General features: G+C 50.9%; 8 protein-coding genes across 8 annotated transcripts; 4 read left to right on the top strand and 4 right to left on the bottom strand.

Annotated features, from left to right (window-relative positions):
* Positions 1-498: 498 nt before the first annotated feature.
* On the top strand, positions 499-1,170 carry TrAtP1_006011 (uncharacterized protein; the record flags this gene model as incomplete). The annotated part of the gene is made up of 3 exons (XM_014082671.2): positions 499-602; positions 663-995; positions 1,068-1,170. 3 exons carry the CDS (start codon positions 499-501, stop codon positions 1,168-1,170), a joined length of 540 nt encoding a protein of 179 aa, XP_013938146.2.
* Positions 1,171-1,608: 438 nt separating this feature from the next.
* TrAtP1_006012 (60S ribosomal protein eL31) lies at positions 1,609-2,213 on the bottom strand (the record flags this gene model as incomplete). Its single annotated transcript, XM_014082672.2, has 3 exons — positions 1,609-1,812; positions 1,921-1,995; positions 2,133-2,213. The coding sequence occupies 3 exons, from the start codon at positions 2,211-2,213 to the stop codon at positions 1,609-1,611; spliced, it is 360 nt and encodes a 119-aa protein (XP_013938147.1).
* A 238-nt stretch (positions 2,214-2,451) lies between these two features.
* Positions 2,452-4,572, top strand: TrAtP1_006013 (uncharacterized protein). The gene is made up of 3 exons (XM_014082673.2): positions 2,452-3,132; positions 3,193-3,868; positions 3,942-4,572. The coding sequence occupies exons 1-3, from the start codon at positions 2,957-2,959 to the stop codon at positions 4,176-4,178; spliced, it is 1,089 nt and encodes a 362-aa protein (XP_013938148.1). The 5' UTR covers positions 2,452-2,956; the 3' UTR covers positions 4,179-4,572.
* Positions 4,573-5,869, bottom strand: TrAtP1_006014 (uncharacterized protein). Its single transcript, XM_014082674.2, has 2 exons — positions 5,552-5,869; positions 4,573-5,481 (listed from the first exon to the last, which is right to left on the bottom strand). The coding sequence occupies exons 1-2, from the start codon at positions 5,582-5,584 to the stop codon at positions 4,678-4,680; spliced, it is 837 nt and encodes a 278-aa protein (XP_013938149.1). The 5' UTR covers positions 5,585-5,869; the 3' UTR covers positions 4,573-4,677.
* A 1,219-nt stretch (positions 5,870-7,088) lies between these two features.
* TrAtP1_006015 (uncharacterized protein) lies at positions 7,089-11,813 on the top strand. The gene is made up of 2 exons (XM_014082675.2): positions 7,089-8,070; positions 8,153-11,813. Exons 1-2 carry the CDS (start codon positions 7,961-7,963, stop codon positions 11,559-11,561), a joined length of 3,519 nt encoding a protein of 1,172 aa, XP_013938150.1. The 5' UTR covers positions 7,089-7,960; the 3' UTR covers positions 11,562-11,813.
* Positions 11,814-12,217: 404 nt separating this feature from the next.
* TrAtP1_006016 (uncharacterized protein) lies at positions 12,218-14,923 on the bottom strand (the record flags this gene model as incomplete). Its single annotated transcript, XM_066112950.1, has 3 exons — positions 12,218-13,729; positions 13,808-13,949; positions 14,847-14,923. 3 exons carry the CDS (start codon positions 14,921-14,923, stop codon positions 12,218-12,220), a joined length of 1,731 nt encoding a protein of 576 aa, XP_065969036.1.
* Positions 14,924-16,102: 1,179 nt separating this feature from the next.
* Positions 16,103-16,432, bottom strand: TrAtP1_006017 (uncharacterized protein; the record flags this gene model as incomplete). The annotated part of the gene is made up of 1 exon (XM_066112951.1): positions 16,103-16,432. One exon carries the CDS (start codon positions 16,430-16,432, stop codon positions 16,103-16,105), a length of 330 nt encoding a protein of 109 aa, XP_065969037.1.
* A 403-nt stretch (positions 16,433-16,835) lies between these two features.
* Positions 16,836-19,149, top strand: TrAtP1_006018 (uncharacterized protein). The gene is made up of 3 exons (XM_014082677.2): positions 16,836-17,581; positions 17,706-18,104; positions 18,166-19,149. The coding sequence occupies exons 1-3, from the start codon at positions 17,372-17,374 to the stop codon at positions 18,631-18,633; spliced, it is 1,077 nt and encodes a 358-aa protein (XP_013938152.2). The 5' UTR covers positions 16,836-17,371; the 3' UTR covers positions 18,634-19,149.
* The last annotated feature ends 331 nt before the right edge of the window (positions 19,150-19,480 follow it).

Genomic DNA, 19,480 nt, shown 5'->3' on the forward strand with positions numbered 1-19,480 from the left:
CTTATCTGCTCGCTGCGTTGCTGCGGCAAACAGGCCCCCAAACAGCGGTCCCCCATTCACTGAAGCTACAGCCTGTGCTGACCGGCAACAGAAGCGTGTCTTAGATCTGAACCCGACGTGTTTTTTTTTCTCCCGATCTTGACCTTCCCATCAATTGAGATCTCCGTCATTATCTCGTGCGCATAACCCTTGCTTTTCCTTCTCTTCTTTATTCAGGCAGCTTTCCCCAGTACATCTTTCTGAACCTCGTCACCTTCCACCCTTATTAGGTAATTGCCTATACTGAACCTGTTTGGCTATTGCAACGCGGAACGCCTGCCGCTTATTTGCATCCCTGGTCTACTTCAACCCTACCTATCTTCATCTCTTCTTTTCGAGACGGCGCTTTTCTGATTCGCGTACTTGATACCGGTTTTTTTCTTACATCTAATAACCCACTCCTTTGTCCATTCCCGCGCAATATATCATCGTCTGAAAGAGCCAGTTTTTTTGTTTACAATGGATTACACCGAGGATAACCAGAACGCCGCCCCCGGCAGCATCCAAGCCTCCAAGCTCAATGCCGCTCGCAAGGGTCCAGACTCCCAGAGCGTCACCAAACGGTACGACCTCTTCTCGCAATGGGATTAAATTGATTAGGGTGCTAACGCATTTCTCAACAGGCTCCAGACCGAGTTGATGACCCTTATGACCTCGCCTGCGCCCGGAGTCTCCGCGTTTCCCTCCGCTGATGGCAACCTCATGTCCTGGACCGCCACCATCAAGGGCCCCGAAGACACGCCATACTCTGGTCTCACGTTTAAGCTGAGCTTCGCGTTCCCTTCCAACTATCCTTATGCTCCACCTACCGTCCTCTTCAAGACGCCCATCTACCACCCCAACGTCGATTTCTCCGGTCGCATCTGCCTCGACATTCTCAAGGACAAGTGGACCGCCGCCTACAACATTCAGACCGTCCTGCTGAGCTTGCAAAGCTTGCTCGGTGAACCCAACAAGTATGTCTCCCTCTTCACTCACTCGTGCGATGAAAGCGTTGAAACAGCCACTAACTAATACCGTTTCTACAGTGCATCTCCTTTAAATGGCGAGGCCGCCGAGCTGTGGGACAAGGACCCCGAAGAGTTTAAAAAGAAGGTTATGGGGCGACACCGCGACATTGAGGAGGAGTAAGCATTTTCATAGCGTGCAGGCTTTATGATTTTACGTTATTGGGTACCTGGAGTCATTGGGGCACACTTCAATCGTTTGATAGGGTATTTGGGTGTATTTTGCATTTCCACAACTATGGCTGGGGAAAGGGGGGCTGTCCGTCCCTTCCACGAGCGCATGACCGGTTACAAGTTATAATAGAACCTGTCAAATTCATCATGACAGACAAATCACCGCCTAACCAGGCTGCTTCCCGTCACTCTCCCTTTTGTAACAATTAGGGACTCTCTACCGCGGCAATTGTTGCAGAGGCGAGATGTTTCGTTGTGGAATAAAAAAAAAACCTTTGTTGATCACATTGCCGTCTTTTATTTTAAGCGTGAAAAGCTAGAAGAGCCGGTTGCAACTCCGTAATGCCATGCCACCCCAGAACCATTCCCAAAGAGAAACAAGTTTTCTTTACTCCTCAACGACCTCGGTCGCAAGGCCCTTGGGGTTCTTGACATTGACTGCCTGAACGTAGCTGTACAACTTCTCCTTGGCACCCTCCTCATCATTTCGTCGTCGGGAAACACGGACTCGGATTCTGTAGGCGACACCCTTAACACCCTGCTCCCAAACCTTCTTGTTCAGGGAAGGGTCGATCCGGACGTCAGAGGTACCCTGAGGGAAAGGAATTAGCATTCATGGATCCATTGGAGCAATAGTTTCGTGTCCATCGCCAAGCAGTCAAACTGCGTTTATCGGGATGTTGCGGTTGGGAAGTCGTACCATGGCCTTGGTGGCGAAAGCCTTGATCTCCTTGATGGCACGGGGAGCCCTCTTCTTGAAGGAAACACCATGCAGCTTTACACGTTAACTGTTAGCAATTCCTTCTATACCACGAAATCCTGAATTATCTCTTTTGCTTTCTCGCTCTCTTCTTTCCCTCCTCTTCTTTTCTGCCTTGCGATAATTCGTTTTGGGTAATCGAGACGACGTACTCTCTTGTGCATGTGGATGGTGTACTCGCGGGCAACCACGTCCGCAATGGCGGAGCGCTGAGTAGGCTTCTTTGACGACATTTCTGGATTGGTTTAACAATTAGTTTTCGAGTCGGACGAGAGGTGGCGTAGTTGCGAGTGTTGCGGATTCTCTTGCGACCAGCGTTTGACAGAGATTCCGTATGTGAGAGGGAGAGAGGTGTGGTGCGCTTCGTACCTGCGGATCGACTCTTCACGGTCTTGACGTTGGGAAAGGTGGTTGAAGTCGGAAATGCCAAATTCCACAAAATCTTTGTGCGTAGGGCAGGCTCGAAATTCCCGTGGTGGGGGTAGCGAGCCAATCATGGAAAAGTCGCTGCGGGCTCCACCGAAATTCACGTGATGGTTCAACTCGCGGTCGCATCCTCACCTGAGGCATCAATTTTCGACGCCAGTCTGCGCCCCAAGCGGAAATGAAACCAGCGCCAAACTAAATGACCCATTCGTTCTCCATACTGCGTCCAAGAAAGCCATCGCCGCTGCATTCCAGCCATCACCACCGGCAACGAGCTGCTACAAGCTCCTGTGCGACGGCTTCTCTTTTCCGTCTCTCGCTCATTTCGTCCTATCGCATCATTGTTCGTCGCTTTTGTCCGCGCCCAGATTCGCCGTTACTCCCCTGGCAGGGAGATTTCTTCCCTCCTCGCGAGCTTCTGTTGTTGCTCGTTGCACAAATCATCACAACTAGCAACGAGAGTCCTGAGCTATAGCTGGAAAAAAAATTTACTATATCAAGCTCAAGAAATTCGCTCGTTTTATCATAATCAACAATCCTATAACCCACCATGGCGGACAGTCGAGAAACCACGGCGTCAACTACGCCCCAGCCCGACATGACGCGCAACCGATTGCCGACCCTTTTCGAGGTTTTGAGCCGTCGCACACTTCCACCCGTTGATCTCTTCTCTTTCTACATCTATATGCGAGACCAACAGCGATCCGTAGATTACCTGGACTTTTGGTATGAACTATTGAGTTTCATTAGGCAGAGTATGTGATGAAATACTGACATATTGGTCAGGCTGGATGTCTCACAACACATGTCCCTTTGTCGTCACTACGTCCGCGAACTTCGACGATCTGTTCTCATAGCGACCCCAGACCTGGAAAAGACATCTAAGCGATCGTCGATACTGGACCTTGGCGACCTGGAATCTCGTGCGGCTGGTCCATCGGGGTACCCAACTGAAAAGGAAAGAGATCACGATGCGCATATGTCGGCCTTTTTGCGCGAAGATCAGAGCCATGAATCACCCCAGACACAGAGCGGCTCGAATCACACCAAACCTAGCCCTCCATTCAGCCAATCTCATGATGCGACGGACTCAAACTCTCCGGCCCATACGGTGGCTCGACAGGATATAAGGGCCTCTGCCGAGAAGATTCTCTATACCTTTTTGATGCCTGGAGCCGAGAGAGAGATTACGCTGCCCGGATCAATCACCCAGGATGTTACGGCTAGCATTGAAGAGTATGGTCGAGACGACCCCGAAGTCTTTGATGTGGCCAAGGACTACGTATTTCAGGCAATGGAACGAGATGCGTTTCCCGGTTTCTTGCGCATGAAGGCATTGGGCAATCTCATCCCCCCGACGCTTGTTATGCGTCTCATCATTGGACTTGTTGCCATGTTTGGAGCTTTTTGGACTTCATTCATCCTAATATTTCTCGATAAATCTAGAGCACTCCGATGCTGGGTAAGTTTACTTAATCCGACATTAAGCCTGACTACCTCCCAATTAGCGTGCTAACGCATCGCCCTCTCTTTAGCTCATTCTTCCATTCACTATTGGCGTTTACTTCCTGGCGTCATACCAATATTCCCTAGACCCAATATTGGCACTCATCGGATTCAGCGAGTACACACCCTTTAACTTCTCGCGCATTAGAGAACCCTATGTCCGCCGCATGCTTGCAAAGCGCGCTATGATGGTATTGGCTGTGACTCTGCTGATCGATGCTGGGCTATGTGTTTTGTTCATTCTTGTCCCGGGCAAAAGACTCTAAATCTTGCTTCGCATGTCTCTTCTTAGCCAGGGGATGCCGGACATCGTACAGGCTTGTACGCACAATCTTGGACACAGGCTATCTCCGTGCGTGCACCGTTGAGAGCAAGATTCATCTAATTCAAATGACGACCGTTACGAACAATTTTTATAGGGTTTAATCGGGCGATAGGATACCTTTCCCGTGGAAACTAGGACCCAAGAAAGAGACCAACAGGGATTTTGGCGCGAGCTTTTAGATTTTCTTCTTCTTCTGTTTTGATATATACTCACACATGTTTTCACCTTACTTTATTTGTATTTCAGGCAATCTGTATCATCAGCCGCGGCTTGGAGTTGCTGGTTCAACGTTTTATATTCCTCAGTAACACCGGCGTACTGGATGGCTTGTGACCTGCTTAAGTCATGTATTGTATCATATTTCGTCGTGACTATCTAAATTTACATCACATTGGAAGTCTAAGTTCCGCTTGTCTTGCCAACGCTCTGCCTTGCCTCTGCTACAACTTCCTCTTACTGGCTCTTTTAGCCACGTCGTCTGCTGGGTATAAGTCATCGATATCCATCAGCTCGGCATTTGACTCTGTACCCGTGGGGTCAGCCATGGAGCGTTTGCTGATGCCCCTCCGAGTCAAATTGTCGCGCGGGTATCCTGAGAGCATGTTCTTATCTTCAGTTACACTTTCCACCAAAGCCTGGAGCTTCTTGGCCGAGGCCCGTTTCTCTCTCTCTCGTACAGTGGCCGCATCGCGAATGTTCTTGATTTGCTCTTCGAGGTCTCCGAGGGTAGACTGACAACGGCCAGCCCAGTTTTGTAGGGCGCCAATCACATCTGGGATTGTGCCGGGAGCGAGATCTCGGAGAGGAGCAACGCTTGTCACCGAGACGGCCTGGCGAGCAGGGTCGAGGGTGGCGTGCAAGAGGCCGGCGTAGATGGCTGTGATGACGAGGTCCTCTACCTCTCGGGGCGAAGAGAGGCCTAGAGCCTTTTGTAGTGCATCGTATGATAGGCTTGATCGATCGCTGGCCAGGGATAGCAGGGAGAGCTGCCGCAGCTTGAGGGTCTGGGTGTCGTTCAGGGTGGGAAGGTCGGCGGTGGCATGGTATGTCCCGTAGGAGCCGTAGGAGAAGATTTGGAGTAGGGTGAGGTATGCTGTGAATTCTTGGCTGGCTGCGAGGGCCTGGATCTGCGGTGTCTGGAGGAGCTCGGTGAAGAGGAAGGTGTTTGGAGCTGAGGTTGCGCGGGTGACGAGATCAGCGGCAGCGCGGGGAGAGGTGGCTGATTTTGAGAGGGCCAGGAAGGGCTATGGGTGCTTGTGTGAGTAAAGATGTCCTAAATAGAAGGGGTTTTGTTGAAGTTGGGGTAAAACGTACCTCTAAAGCGTTCAACGCCTTTGTTTGCTCCATGATGAGCGTTTCTGTGACTATGACTTAATTTCTTGAAGCGTGATGGCAGGCTGATGGACCACGCTCTAGAGAGGCTGCCGCACGCTCAGCAGCGGGGAGTGGGGTAAGATTGATCTCGATCTGATAGGCGAGGCTGATTGATAATTTGGCAAAAGAAAACACCCAAAAAAAATAGTTATATATGGTATCGGGGGTTTGGAGTGGGTTTGCTGTTTAGAGCCGTGAATCTGCTGTCTGGATCTGCTTTTGCGTGGGTTAGGTGCATCAGGAAGATTTGAGGTTTTGGATAGCAGCGATGCTGAGTGGTTGCTGGGCCTAGCTGCAGTGGAGGGGCGCGAAACAGAAGTCACTTGGGCGAATTTTAGGTTGGAGCTGTATGTGAAACTAAACACTAGCAACACTATTGTTACTGCTATTCTCATTCAGCTACCAGTACTCTCTACGATTTGATGTCATGAGATGAGATGCTAAAGCTTATTTTCGAGCTGGAAAAAGCCAAAGGAATTAGTGGTGCATAGAACAAGGTTATTAAAGTTGCTGCTGCTACTGCTGCTGCTGTTACTCTGTACAAAGCAGTATTGGGCTGGGCTGGGCTGGGCTGCGAACGCCCGGATATATTCATCTGTGCTGCCAGCCACATCTACAGACTCACTTCGTATTTACGCGCATCCATAAACACTTCGATTGAGTTGACCCGAAGGATGATAAAAGATAGACTACGACAGGCTTCAACGGGCCGAAAGAACGGTTCTATCCGCGAAAGCAAAGCTCCGAAGAAACATTGCTACCAAACATCTGCATGAAGAAGAGGGGAAAGACCCTGGGCATAAGTTGTCATCTTTTAGCTGACATCTAATGACTTGAGCTTAAACGGAACGGGATAAGATTCCGCATGAAATATTGGTTACTTGTGCAAGGTGCTGGCGATGCTACACAACAGAATTAGTAGTGGCCTTTGATGCATGCTGACCAGAGAGAAAACAGCAGTAGCAGGGAGCAGATTAGGGCTCGCCGCATGCTGACCCAGCGGAAACTGCGACATTGGCAATTTTAACGGACTTTTGTGCTCTCGGACGACTTGACTCGGATCTACGAAGGGCGGTTGCAAACGAGCTTGAATTCCTGGCCGGGACGAGACGCAAATGTTGTTTACGTAGCACGAGTACGGTAGGTATATGTAGAACACCGATTGTAGACTACTGGCCTAATCCGGTATCTAGGCAATTACTAAGTAAAACATTGATCAAGTGCCCAGTAACGGGCAGCAGTCGGTGCTGTGAGCGTCTGCCCAAACGAAATGACGGCGGTCCTTCATCAGCATTTGACAGGCGGCGGCGCGATTATTCAGCCAAGCACTGGCACCGCAGCGCTGATGAAACACGGGCCCAGCCTCTGCGCCGCTGGGGGCTTCACGATAGGCGGCTGCTAGCCTCCCTAAAACAACAGTAGTGCGACAGCTGCAGCGCCTCCGTCTTCCTCCTATCTGGGCTTTTTACGTATAACTGGGTGCCGAGTCGACAAAACACTCGTACGCGTCCTTATTCTTGTATTCCCTTCTCTCATTTCTTTCCCTTTCTTCATTTCCCCTTCACTTCTCCTCCACCTTGCGGCCCTGGCTGGTCACATTGTGCTTTTGTTCCCTTTGTCTTACCTGGCTCGCTGATTCCGGCTTTTACGCGCTTCCCGGAAGCCAAGCCTCGTTCCTATTGAGCCACTTTATTTTCTTATTTTCCCACCTTTCCGGATACCACCAGAGCAGCGCTATTCTGGGGCGACCAACCGCGAGCCGTCACACACCCTTCTGCGTCCGGGCACCCGTATTGGCTGCACGCTTTGGCTCTCTGTGGCGCTATTCACGTCGTCCTGCCTCCTTCTCTTCTTGGACTGTGCGTGCGAGGATTTATAATATTACACGGTAACCTCATGCACCCTTGCATCTCCCTTGCATCTCACTCTCTCGTGGCCCGGTATAAATGAGCATCATTTGCCTGTTTGTTGTGGAGGGCCTTGACTGGGTTCCCCTCTGACGATAAGCGCCGCGGCTTGCTCGGCGAGACACTTTTTTTGCTGACGAAATCCGATCCGGCTAGATACTATTAAATCCTCATTCCCAGCCGTTTGCGTTCTTTCTCCCGGAGCTGGTCTCTGAATAAATCCGACGCTTGGTTCGCTCATCGGCCCGGTCACCGAACGACCCAGCTTCTTGTTTGTTTCTGTTTACTCGTGCGATGCTTGCAGCTTCAAGGTGAACCACGTTAAGAGAAAGGCTTCCCGCCGTCCCCAACGCGGGCCTTTGCGTTTCCGCTTGTGAGACAATACATAAAAACAAAAGGAAAAATACCCAAAAAAAAGTAGTAGAACTTGAAGACCAGAATCATGGCTCCGGCATACATCAAGGTCCCCGGGCGGGATATCGATGAAGATGCAGGCCTTGCGCCCAAGAGTGCGCACATGGCAACGACCACACTGCGCGTTGGCGGCATGACGTATGTTGCGCCAGCTTCCATCCGAACTCGAAGGGGTTTCAAATAACGTTCGTCACTGACTTGTTTTTTTCCTCTTCTACAGGTGCGGATCATGTACGTCGGCAGTCGAAGGTGGTTTCAAGAATGTCCAAGGTGTCGACAACGTCTCTGTCAGCCTCGTCATGGAGCGCGCAGTTGTCACGCACGATGCGCAGATCGTCAGCGCCGAAAAAGTCCGAACGATCATCGAGGATACCGGATTCGACGCCGAGGTTGTTTCGACGGACCTCTTGACCCCAGTTGTTACTCGGTTTACAGACAAGGCCATCGAGAGTGAAGACGACGGAGTAGTAACGACAACGGTCGCCATTGAGGGCATGACATGTGGTGCTTGTACCTCTGCCGTAGAGGGCGGTTTCAAGGATGTTCCTGGCGTCAAGACCTTCAGCATATCGCTCCTCTCAGAACGAGCCGTCATCGAGCACGATTCGAAGCTTCTGTCAGCCGAGAAAATCGCGGAAATCATTGAAGACAGAGGCTTTGGCGCCGAAATTGTTGATAGCAAAGCCAATGCAAAGGCTGAAGGCCCGGCAAGTACCGTTGCCACTACGACTGTAGCCGTCGAGGGAATGACATGCGGTGCCTGTACTTCTGCTGTCGAGGGAGGCTTCAAGGGAGTTGAGGGCGTCTTGAAATTCAACATCAGTCTTCTGGCCGAGCGCGCAGTCATTACTCACGACACTGCGAAGCTCTCTGCTGATAAGATCGCCGAAATCATTGAAGACTGCGGATTTGGTGCTACAGTATTGTCTACTGCTTTTGACGCCCACGATCAAAATGGCACATCAACTACCTCTCAGTTCAAGGTCTATGGTAGCCCAGATGCTGCCGCTGCAAAGGCCCTCGAAGAAAAGCTGCTGGCTCTTCCTGGTGTCCAGTCCGCTTCACTTAGTCTCTCTACGGATCGCCTTTCCGTCACACATAAGCCTACCGTCACGGGCCTTCGCGCAATTGTCGAGGAGGTAGAAACAGCGGGCTTTAATGCCCTGGTGGCGGAGAGTCAGGACAACAACGCACAGCTCGAGTCGCTGGCCAAAACAAAAGAAATCACAGAGTGGAAAAACACCTTCAGGCTCTGTGTCGCAGTGGCTGTCCCGGTCATGTTCATCAGCATGATCCTGCCAATGGCTTTCCCCAGCTTAGATTTCGGTGTCATTGAGATCATCTCTGGTCTCTATCTCGGCGACCTCGTCTGCATGATCGCCATCACACCCATTCAGTTTGGTGTCGGAAAACGATTTTACATTTCAGCCTACAAGTCACTCAAGCACCGTGCTCCCACGATGGACGTCCTTGTCGCTCTTGGTAGTTCATGCGCCTACTTCTTTAGCGTTATTGCTATGATCATTTCTATTGCCCTACCACCACACACTCGACCGGGTGTGTTCTTCGAGACTAGCGGCATGCTTTTCACCTTCATTTCCCTCGGCCGCTTCCTCGAGAACCGCGCCAAAGGCCAAACTTCAAAGGCTCTGTCCCGGCTCATGTCTCTCGCCCCATCAATGGCAACCATCTATGCCGATCCTATTGCCGTAGAGAAGGCATCGGAATCATGGGCCAAATCTGCTGAAGAATCTACAGACAACATGGCCCAGCGTTCAGAGGAGGCAAATGCTTCGGTGTATGAGGAAAGAAACATCCCGACCGATCTGCTCCAGGCTGGGGACATTGTCGTTATTCGACCTGGTGATAAAATCCCGGCCGACGGTGTCATTGTCAGGGGCGAAACCTATGTCGATGAGAGCATGGTAACCGGAGAGGCTATGCCTGTGCAGAAGCGCCTTGGTTCCAACCTGATCGGAGGAACGGTCAACGGCAATGGTAGAGTGGATTTCCGTGTCACTCGAGCTGGTCGCGATACCCAACTCAGCCAAATTGTGAAGCTTGTTCAGGACGCCCAGACCACGAGGGCCCCTATCCAGAAGCTGGCCGACACTTTGGCAGGCTACTTTGTTCCTTTGATTTTGGCTCTCAGCTTACTCACTCTCCTCGTATGGTTGATTCTCAGCCATGCTCTTCCCCACCCGCCCATGATCTTCATGAAGGACAACAGCGGCGGCAAGGTCATGGTTTGCCTCAAGATTTGTATCTCCGTCATTGTAATTGCATGCCCTTGTGCCCTTGGTTTAGCGACACCAACTGCCGTCATGGTCGGAACCGGTGTTGGAGCGGAGAATGGTATCCTCATCAAGGGCGGAGCTGCACTGGAGACAACCACCAAAATCACCCAAGTCGTATTCGACAAGACTGGCACAATCACGCGCGGTAAGATGAGCGTTGCCAAGATGGAGTTGGTTACCGGCTGGAAGGGTGACTCGCTACGAAAGAGACTCTGGTGGTCAGTTGTTGGTCTTGCTGAGATGGGCAGCGAACACCCGATTGGCAGAGCCATCCTGGCTGCTGCTAAAGAAGGACTCGGAATTCTCGATGCTGAGAGTGCTGTCCCCGGTAGCGTTGTTGACTTTAAGCTTACTGTCGGTGGAGGAATCAATGCCCTCGTTGAGCCTGCGTTATCTGGCGAGAGAACTCGCTACAGGGTTCTAGCCGGAAACGTCAAGTTCCTTGAAAGCAATGGCGTCGAAGTTCCTCAAAGTGCCATTGATGCCGCAGATCAAACCAACTCCTCAACAAAGGGCAAGGGCAAGGGCTCGCCGTCAGAAAATGTAAGCGCAGGAACAACAAACATCTTCATTGCCATTGATGGAAACTACACGGGCCACCTCTGCCTTTCGGACATCATCAAGGATGGCGCGCTCTGGGCAATCTCTGTGCTGCACCGTATGGGAGTCAAGACAGCCATGGTTACCGGAGACCAGCGCCCCACGGCCTTGGCCGTTGCAGCCGTTGTCGGCATCTCTCCTGAAAACGTATACGCCGGCGTTAGCCCCGACATGAAACAAACCATCATCAAGCAAATCCAAGAGCAGGGTGAAGTTGTTGCCATGGTGGGAGACGGCATCAACGACTCTCCTGCCCTGGCCACGGCCGACGTAGGTATCGCCATGGCCAGCGGAACAGACGTCGCTATGGAGGCCGCGGATATCGTCCTGATGCGCCCCGACGACTTGCTCTGCGTCCCGTCCGCCATGCACCTCACCCGACACATCTTCCGCCGCATCAAGATGAACCTGGCATGGGCCTGCCTGTACAACATCATCGGCATCCCCCTCGCCATGGGCTTCTTCCTGCCCCTCGGCGTCCACCTGCACCCCATGGTGGCAGCAGGCGCCATGGCCTGCAGCAGCGTCAGCGTTGTGTTGAGCAGCCTGATGCTCAAGTACTGGAAGCGACCCCAGTGGTTCGAGGAGAACTCGCTCGACGCCTCTGGCAACAGCAACCTGCAGTGGAAGAGCGGCTCCGGCATCGTTGGCTGGGCGAGGGAGATGTTTGGCCGTGCTCGTGGCACGAAGCGCGGCGAGGGATACGTTGCCCTGGAGGATCTAGAGGCTTAGATGTAGACTCTCATTGTCTAGGTATATTGGAGTTGCCAGTTTTAACACGTAGGTGTACGATGAAGGCAGTGAGTTGAAGTTGGATCTTGTAAACGAAATGATAATTGGCCGGACCAAGGGAGCATAGCGTGCGTTGATGGACGAATAATGGCGTTTAAATTCAGTAACAGAAATGTCTTTTCAGAGTCATAAAACTTTAAAACTTTGTGCAGTACTTTGTGTGTTTTGAAGAGTAGTAAATCTCACCGTAGCTACCAAAAAGATTCTATAGTAACTATTATGGACAATGGAGAGGAACGACAATTCACTGCTCAGAATATATATGATATGGAATCATTCATAACCCTTTGAAAAGAAAAAAAGCCATCTTGTCTCAAGCCTCTCATATCTATCTCTTTAGCTCTAACGTCCTAGTCCAACAGTATCTATGTACATGTCTCCAAACCAGCCCACAGGCAACTTTACCCCAGAATGCATACAAAAGTAATCTTTGAACGGGAATTTAGAGAACACAAAAAAAAAACAACCCCAATGCTTTACCCCCAAAATCCATAATGCAGGAAAAAAAAAAAGAAAAGTCTCCAGCGAGAAACGACGCCAAGAAAAAAAAAATCATATCCTATATCCATTCCCGAAAACTCCAAATCTGCGGTTTTTCAAACCAGTCCACCCGCTCCCAGAGTCGGCGTGCTCTCTTCCCCTTCAAAAAGCAAATCGTTGTGAGGCTCGCAGAGATCTCTCCACGGAGCAAACTCACCATTCAAGTCCGTCCAGGCCCCGCCGAATTCGTCATCAGGAGTATCGCCAGCTGGATAGTAGTTCTTCGGAACCCACTTTCGGCCATCGATGAGTTTATGCGTCAGAGGTTCGCCGGCCTGTGAGGCCTTGACGGCGGCTTTGAGTAGAGATTTGACATAGGGATAGAACCACAGCGTGGGATATTCAAACTGGACAAACTCCTTGGGCCCGGTGCAGTGCCAGAGGCCGTAGATATGATGGGTGATGAAGTTGACGCCCAGTTCGACAACGCCGAGCCAATCTGCTGATGTAGACCCCGGGTGAGCTTCTGGGATAGCATCATAGAGTTTGCTCAGCGAAGCCACGATGCTCTTTGGCATCTTGATGGTGGGGGGCTCAAATAAAGGCCCTTGTTCGCGGACATCGACGGCAAGTTTAGTTGTCAAGCCAGATTCATTGAATTGCATATATCCAAAATAAGGCTGGTATCCCGCCCTGGTCTGGAACAGCGCAGACTCGTACTCAATTGCAACATGGTACTCGGTCGTCTGGAAAGGGTCGCTCTTGGCCGGGATAATCTTGTCAGGCGGGAATTCTGGGAGTTCGCTGCCCATCATCCTCGACCGCCAATATTCCTGTCGGCCCCAAACATTGGCCATGTAGTACTGGTCCGATTCTCTGAACTCGTACAAAGGATCGTGTGTGGCCCTGATCTCGTCCATTGTCGCCGCAATGTATTTCCTCAGATCGCCAATGGGCCCCATGATTGTCCCTGAATTCAGCCACCGCGGGTCGGCATAGAACATGGCATTATCTCCCCTATCCGGGCCCCAAGCAACTGGTGGGATGGGTGATTCGGGAGCAGTCCAGCATCGGGGCGCTACGGGATCAATGGGCCAACAGATTTTGTCAGGTCCCAGGAAGATGGTCTGGCGAAGACCACGTCGGTGGAGCTCGCCAACGCTGATATCAAACCGTTGCGCCAGATGAGCATCCGCGCGCTCGGCAACTTGAAAGTATCTCTCGACCATAATCTCGGGAGGCAGCTGGATGAGAATATCATAGCCATCCACGATGATTGCCAGATCGTCGTCCTCATCGGGAGGGAGCGAGTTGAAATATCGTTCCATGGTTCGCAGCTTGGCAAGATGAGTCTTTGCGGCATCGAATTCGTCCTCTCCATGCCAGCCTAGCAGTGTAGGAACCGGATAGCGGTTGACGGCCGAGGAAACTAGATTGTAACAGAAATGTAAGTTTGGCTGGCTGGCTGGAATGAGATAGTGCAGCCTCGACGTCTTTGGCTCCGGGGCCGAATCTGAACCAGAATCCGGACTGGTTTTCGAGGAGTTTGAAGACGGCGATAGTAGAGAAGACGGCAGTGTTGTGTTTAAGAGTTTAGCACCATGTGGTAGCATAGCAATGAGTCCTTCCTAATAGCGCTTTTATATCAGCCGCTATGCGGCAACATATATGCGAGGAGCACCATGTTGGGGGTTGTGGTCACATACAGGGTCAGGATATGAATTGTAGTAAAAGACTATGGCAAAGGACATGGCAATTAATGCGGCAACGAAGACGTTTCGCCGCCTACCTGATGAGGCAACCATGTTTGATAGTGGGAGCGTCGACGACCCAGGGCCGAACGACAAGCTGGAGTAACAGAATAAAGCGAACTTAGGACAAAAAGAGATGAAAGAAGGGAGTAAATGAGAGAGAAAAGAAGAAGGGAATCTGGCGGATAGAAAGTCAAAAGAATGAACGTGGTGCAGAGCACACAAGTCTGATTACAACAAAAAAAAAATGGAAATGAGCGGCAGGATCGAAGTACAAGGCGACTTTGTGTGATCCGCATGAGACAGAGAACAAATGGGAAGGTCGCAGGCGTCTGAGCCTTTTCACACAAGAAACGGAGAAGAAAAGAAGGACAAAAGAGAAGATCCATCGTGTCAGCCAAAAGGGCCTTGACTTTCGGCGGCTGCGGCTGCACTACTGGAAAACGATCATCGCTTCTGTCGATCAATCTATTGTTTTCGCTGTAAGTGGGAGCTGGCATTGGTGGGTTTGGAAACCAGCCGGTGAAAGGTTCAAGACAGCACTTGTACATTCTGGGAAGAACCCTGAGTAATTGTATGGAACAGAACATGGTTGAGATGAAGGTTTTTTTTTTTACCCCCTAGGCATACTGTGCTGGGTAGAAAGTGATAAGGGACGGGCTAATGATCTTGGCTCAGCGCTGGTTTGATGGATCTCGGGATTGGATCTTCAGGTGTATTTTCCTTTTGGGGATGCTGGATTATGCCTGGATCCTCTTTCTACGTCTTTCATTTGTCGCTGCCCCTGGCGGGTTGGAAAGGCTATTTGGTACGGCGAGAAAGTCTTTTTGACTGGATTGGGATATGCTGGTGCTTCAATGTTGGTGTTGAATATTAAATTACATGTACTTCATATGGCACATGGGTAAATGTATGCATCTAACCAAGGCGCAACAGGCGGTGTATAGGCCTGGTGTAAAGAGATTATACAACAATGGACATGTTGGCAACGTACAGTAAGCGAGAGGCATTATGCTTATTTAAAAGCACTGGCGCCTTGTAGTAGATGCGTTCACCATACCGGGTTTCCATTTCTCCCCTTATATCTCGAGGATGGAGGTAGGATTAAGCTGCATCTCTATTCCCTGCAGCTGAGCTCTGCCGATCACTCGCTATCAGTAATCGTGTCAACTCGAGACACCCGCCAGTATGGGGTACAGGTGCTACGCTTCTAGTGCAACGACAATCAACTGTCCATACAAGTGTCATCAACTTTGAGCTCTGAAGTCAGCAAGCAGTTGTCGGCACACGTAATCGAGGAACAAAGCCTAGGTAGATACGTCGATAGCAGCGTCAAATATCCGACATGCTTCTGTGCCATTGCAAGGGTCCTCATATCAGAAACAGCCGGATAAGCACGCAATTCTGACCTCTAACATGTGTACCTCCCTCTCCCGTGCTAGGAGATGCCAATCGCTGCAAAAGGGCTCGGGAGATGGACCAATTTGGCAGATGGACATGTTGCAGATCCGACGATCTCTCCTCCATGGTCGGCAACGTTGGATGCCTGTGCTCTATCCTTGGTCTGTGGCTGTCCTGTACAGTTGAACATACATTTGCATTTTTCCTTTTATTCTTAGTTTTGTTTTCGGGAACCAGATAGCAGTGCCCTGAGTGTATTTGCAGTCTCAGTACGGGCGTCAAGCGTCAACTATCATATGTCTCGGCTAGCAGTTGGTTGGCTATAGTGCGGCCCGCGACGTCGGCTGTTTCGGAAGCCATTGCGCCGAAGTGAAGCAGCTTATGGTGCCTAGCACATGTCGAATACGATTGATTTCTATTTCGTAGATGCATCTGCATTCGAGCGCATGGGTGATTCGATATACAAGTAAAAATAGCCATGTGCCAGCCACAGTATTGGGTGTACAACGAAAAAGCAGTCGACGCTCCCGGCGGCTTTGTCTTAATATGGAGACTAAAAGCTTGGCGAAAACAACGGCTGATCTGGTGGCTGTTTCCGCTCTACGCCAGGAGAGACAACAAGCTGCATGATATATCTGCTTGTTTACGGCATGATGGCTCTTGTTTCGATTCCTGCGCATCCACGTCACTCGGTTTATACGAAGCCGCAGCGGGAGACTCGTCGCATGATGGCAACCTGTACATACAAGTACATGCAGAGCAGTTCGTATCAGTTTAGTTTCCCCAGCGCTATTCCATTCTTCTCGAAACATTATACTCGTAGCAGCCAAGTCCCGAACGCAGCCGGCTTCAAGCACAATCGCTTAGTTCAAATCCGTAGGTACCTGTTTGTACACGCATCGATCCAACTTCGCCAAGACAGGGCAAACACAAACGCGACTTGGCGACAATATCGAGGGCAGCTCTGGCTCGCCATTTAGCCACTTCATTTTTCCCTTGGCCGTCCAGAGCCGATGCCAAGACGCCGGCGCTGACTGGATGATATTCCAAGGCAGGGCCCCCTGGTCTCTTGTGCTGGGCTCGGCGCTGGGCCAGTCTGGTTGGCACGGATAGCTGAATGTCCACCGCCAGACGAGGGCAGAGGCTGAATCCTGCCAGTGCATTGAGCCCAAGCACCATGCCGTCACCCAGTTTGAGTGCCGCGTTTCGTGCCCCAACCAACCCCCGTCCTCCAAATTGTACTGTCGGTGCCAGACAGATATTGTTCGCTTCAGTACAATACAGCGAGTGTCTAGGGCCGGCCAGTGCCTTCCAGCAGGGCCCCAGCCACTATAATCAACCAAAATTGATCCCAATCCCAATCCGCAGTCCGCAATTCCCGTCAAGCGCGTGTCGAATCGCGGCTTCCAGCGTGCTCCGCTGCCAAGCCCTCGCACAGTGCCACCACGTTCCGCCGCACATGCAGACGCAAGCAGTCACAGCGTCCTTGGCCGCTCCGTCAGGCGTCTCTAGCGCACCACAGGCCCGCTAGCTGACTCCAGCCGACCCAGTGCTAAATTCGAGCCCCAGCCAATCCCTTCTCCTGATCGTGCTGCGGCGCCCATTTCAACCTCCAATCTCAGGTCCACGCCACATTTTCCTCCTGTTCGACGCTCTTCCCCTCCTCCACCTCCATCAGCTGCCTTTTTCTTCTTGTTGTTTTCAGATCCGACAAGGCAACGCAGTGTCCTTTTAACAACTGCGTCTGCGCCGTGCTTTTTTGCAGCTCCAACTTGTCGCTCGCTCCTCCACCCCCGCCTGGTCCATTGCCTGTTTTAGAGACTCGGAGTCCTTCGGCTGTAATAGCGGTTTGCCTCGTTTTTTTGTTGCTTCCATTATTACGCCGTTGTCTACGAACCGGACGATATACGACTTCTTCGCACGCGACGTCTTCGTATACATTTCTGGCTGCATCCCTGCCAGATCCGGTCGACAATCTATTACCGAATCTCGCTCCGTCTCGGCTTTCGCGAGTTATGCTTGCTTAGAGGAGCTTGAGTATCTTATACACCAATATCAGATCTCGCTTCGTTTTCAAGACTTATACGCCCGATTACGTCGATATACAGCTCGCCCACCATGTCTAGGCGCTCACAGGACGTTGCGCTCCTGACTCCCGAGGAGCAGGATTTCAAGGACATTGAAGCTGGAAAAAGCGAAAGCGATGCCCAGAATCAAAACCTCGACCATGAATACTCAATACCCAGCACCGTCAAGTTCACTTGGCTGGGAACCTACTTTTTCCTCTCTCTGGTCCTCACTCTCTACAACAAGCTGGTCCTTGGCATGGTACGTTCTATAGCCTTCATATCCCACTTTCAAGGCAGTGGTGCGATTCTTTCAGCGCCCACCCCCATATGATGATACCATGCGTCTTCTTCAATGGCTTGCTAATCCGTTTATATGAATCTAGTTTCATTTTCCCTGGCTTCTAACGTTCCTCCACACTTCTTTCGCCAGTCTGGGAACATATGCCATGCTGCAAATGGGCTACTTCAAGCTCTCACGCCTCGGTCGTCGCGAAAACCTTTCCCTCGTCGCCTTCAGCGCTCTCTTTACCGCCAACATTGCCGTTTCCAACCTGTCCCTGGCCATGGTTTCTGTTCCTTTCTACCAGACAATGCGCATGCTTACCCCCATCTTTGCCATTGTCATTTTCCGCGTGTGGTATGGCCGAACATATAGCACAATGACATATCTCTCTCTCGTTCCTTTGATCATCGGTGCTACTATGACCACCGCCGGTGAAATGAGCTTCTCAGACGCCGGATTCCTCCTCACCATCCTGGGTGTCATTCTTGCTGCCCTCAAGGTAATTTGACAGCATGCCCACATTCCCCCGTACCTTGTCAAGGCTAACCACAACAATATAGACTGTTGTTACCAACCGATTCATGACCGGATCATTGGCCCTCCCTCCCGTCGAGTTCCTCATGCGCATGTCTCCCCTCGCCGCTCTCCAGGCTCTGGCCTGTGCCACGGCTTCTGGAGAGGTTGCCGGCTTCCGCGCGCTCGTCAGAAGCGGCGAAATTAATCTTGCGCCCGCGTCTGCTTCTCTTGCTGGCAACGGTTTCTTGGCGCTACTTCTCAACATCTCATCCTTCAATACCAACAAGCTGGCCGGCGCCCTGACCATGACCGTCTGCGGCAACCTCAAGCAATGCTTGACTGTCATGCTTGGTATTTTCCTATTCAACGTCAGTGTGGATTTCCTCAATGGCGCCGGCATGGCCGTCACAATGATGGGAGCTGCCATCTACAGCAAGGCCGAGCTAGACAACAAAAACAAAAAGAAGCAGCAGCAGCAAGAGGCCTCTTTCAAGCCTACTGAGCAGAGGTAGCGACTATTGGCTGCATAACAAATCTCAGCATTTTGATATAACCCGTTTTTTTTTTTCTAAAAACCCTTGATGATATACTATAGAGATGGATGCTTGGAGAAAAAAGCCGGCCAGCATATTAGGGACAGAAATTCGACCCAACTCATGCTTGACCACAAACCAGAGGTGCTTCTAATGGCTGAATAAGCCACTTGTTTTAATATACACATTTGTCTGTTTGCTGTCGCTTATGGGCAGCGTCAGAAAGAGATTTTGGTGGGCTACGGAAGTTGTCACGATCAGATGGGATACGGCGTTAGGGAGATGATGATACTCTAGCAACACAACAATGGGTCGTGTATCCGCGGGTGTTTTTATGTGTGTGACAAAAGTTGCCTCTAGGATAGCTTGGGGCATGGCAATTTTCCATTTATTTTCTACGTTTAATTTTTCTCCTCTGGCTCCTTTTTCCATATAAGCTACAATAGCATTACCCATACCTTGATTATGCAGTATATGAAAAAAAATAATCCCAATACCAAGCAATATAATGTCCCGTCCCCCGTCTCAGCCATAGCACAGCCCCCAATCTTCAACGAGGACTTCTTATTTCTTTACGTCTCTGTTCTTTCTTTTTTCCCTAAAACAAACCCCTGAAGATAAGCCCGGCAATCCGGCGCGCGGGAAGAGCCACTTTTCGGCGCTTGCCATGCAACATATAATTTGAACCTGCATAAGTGTGGCTGCTGGTAGCCGAGACTATTGAATGGCGCTTGCGTAAGATTGGTGCCGATGGCAGTCGGGCGGACGGCGACTATTGAGTGCGATGGTGGGTTTTCTTTTTTTTTTTCTTTTTTTTCAAATTTTT

Source organism: Trichoderma atroviride, chromosome 3 (genome assembly GCF_020647795.1).
Source record: "Trichoderma atroviride chromosome 3, complete sequence".
NCBI lineage: Eukaryota > Fungi > Ascomycota > Sordariomycetes > Hypocreales > Hypocreaceae > Trichoderma > Trichoderma atroviride.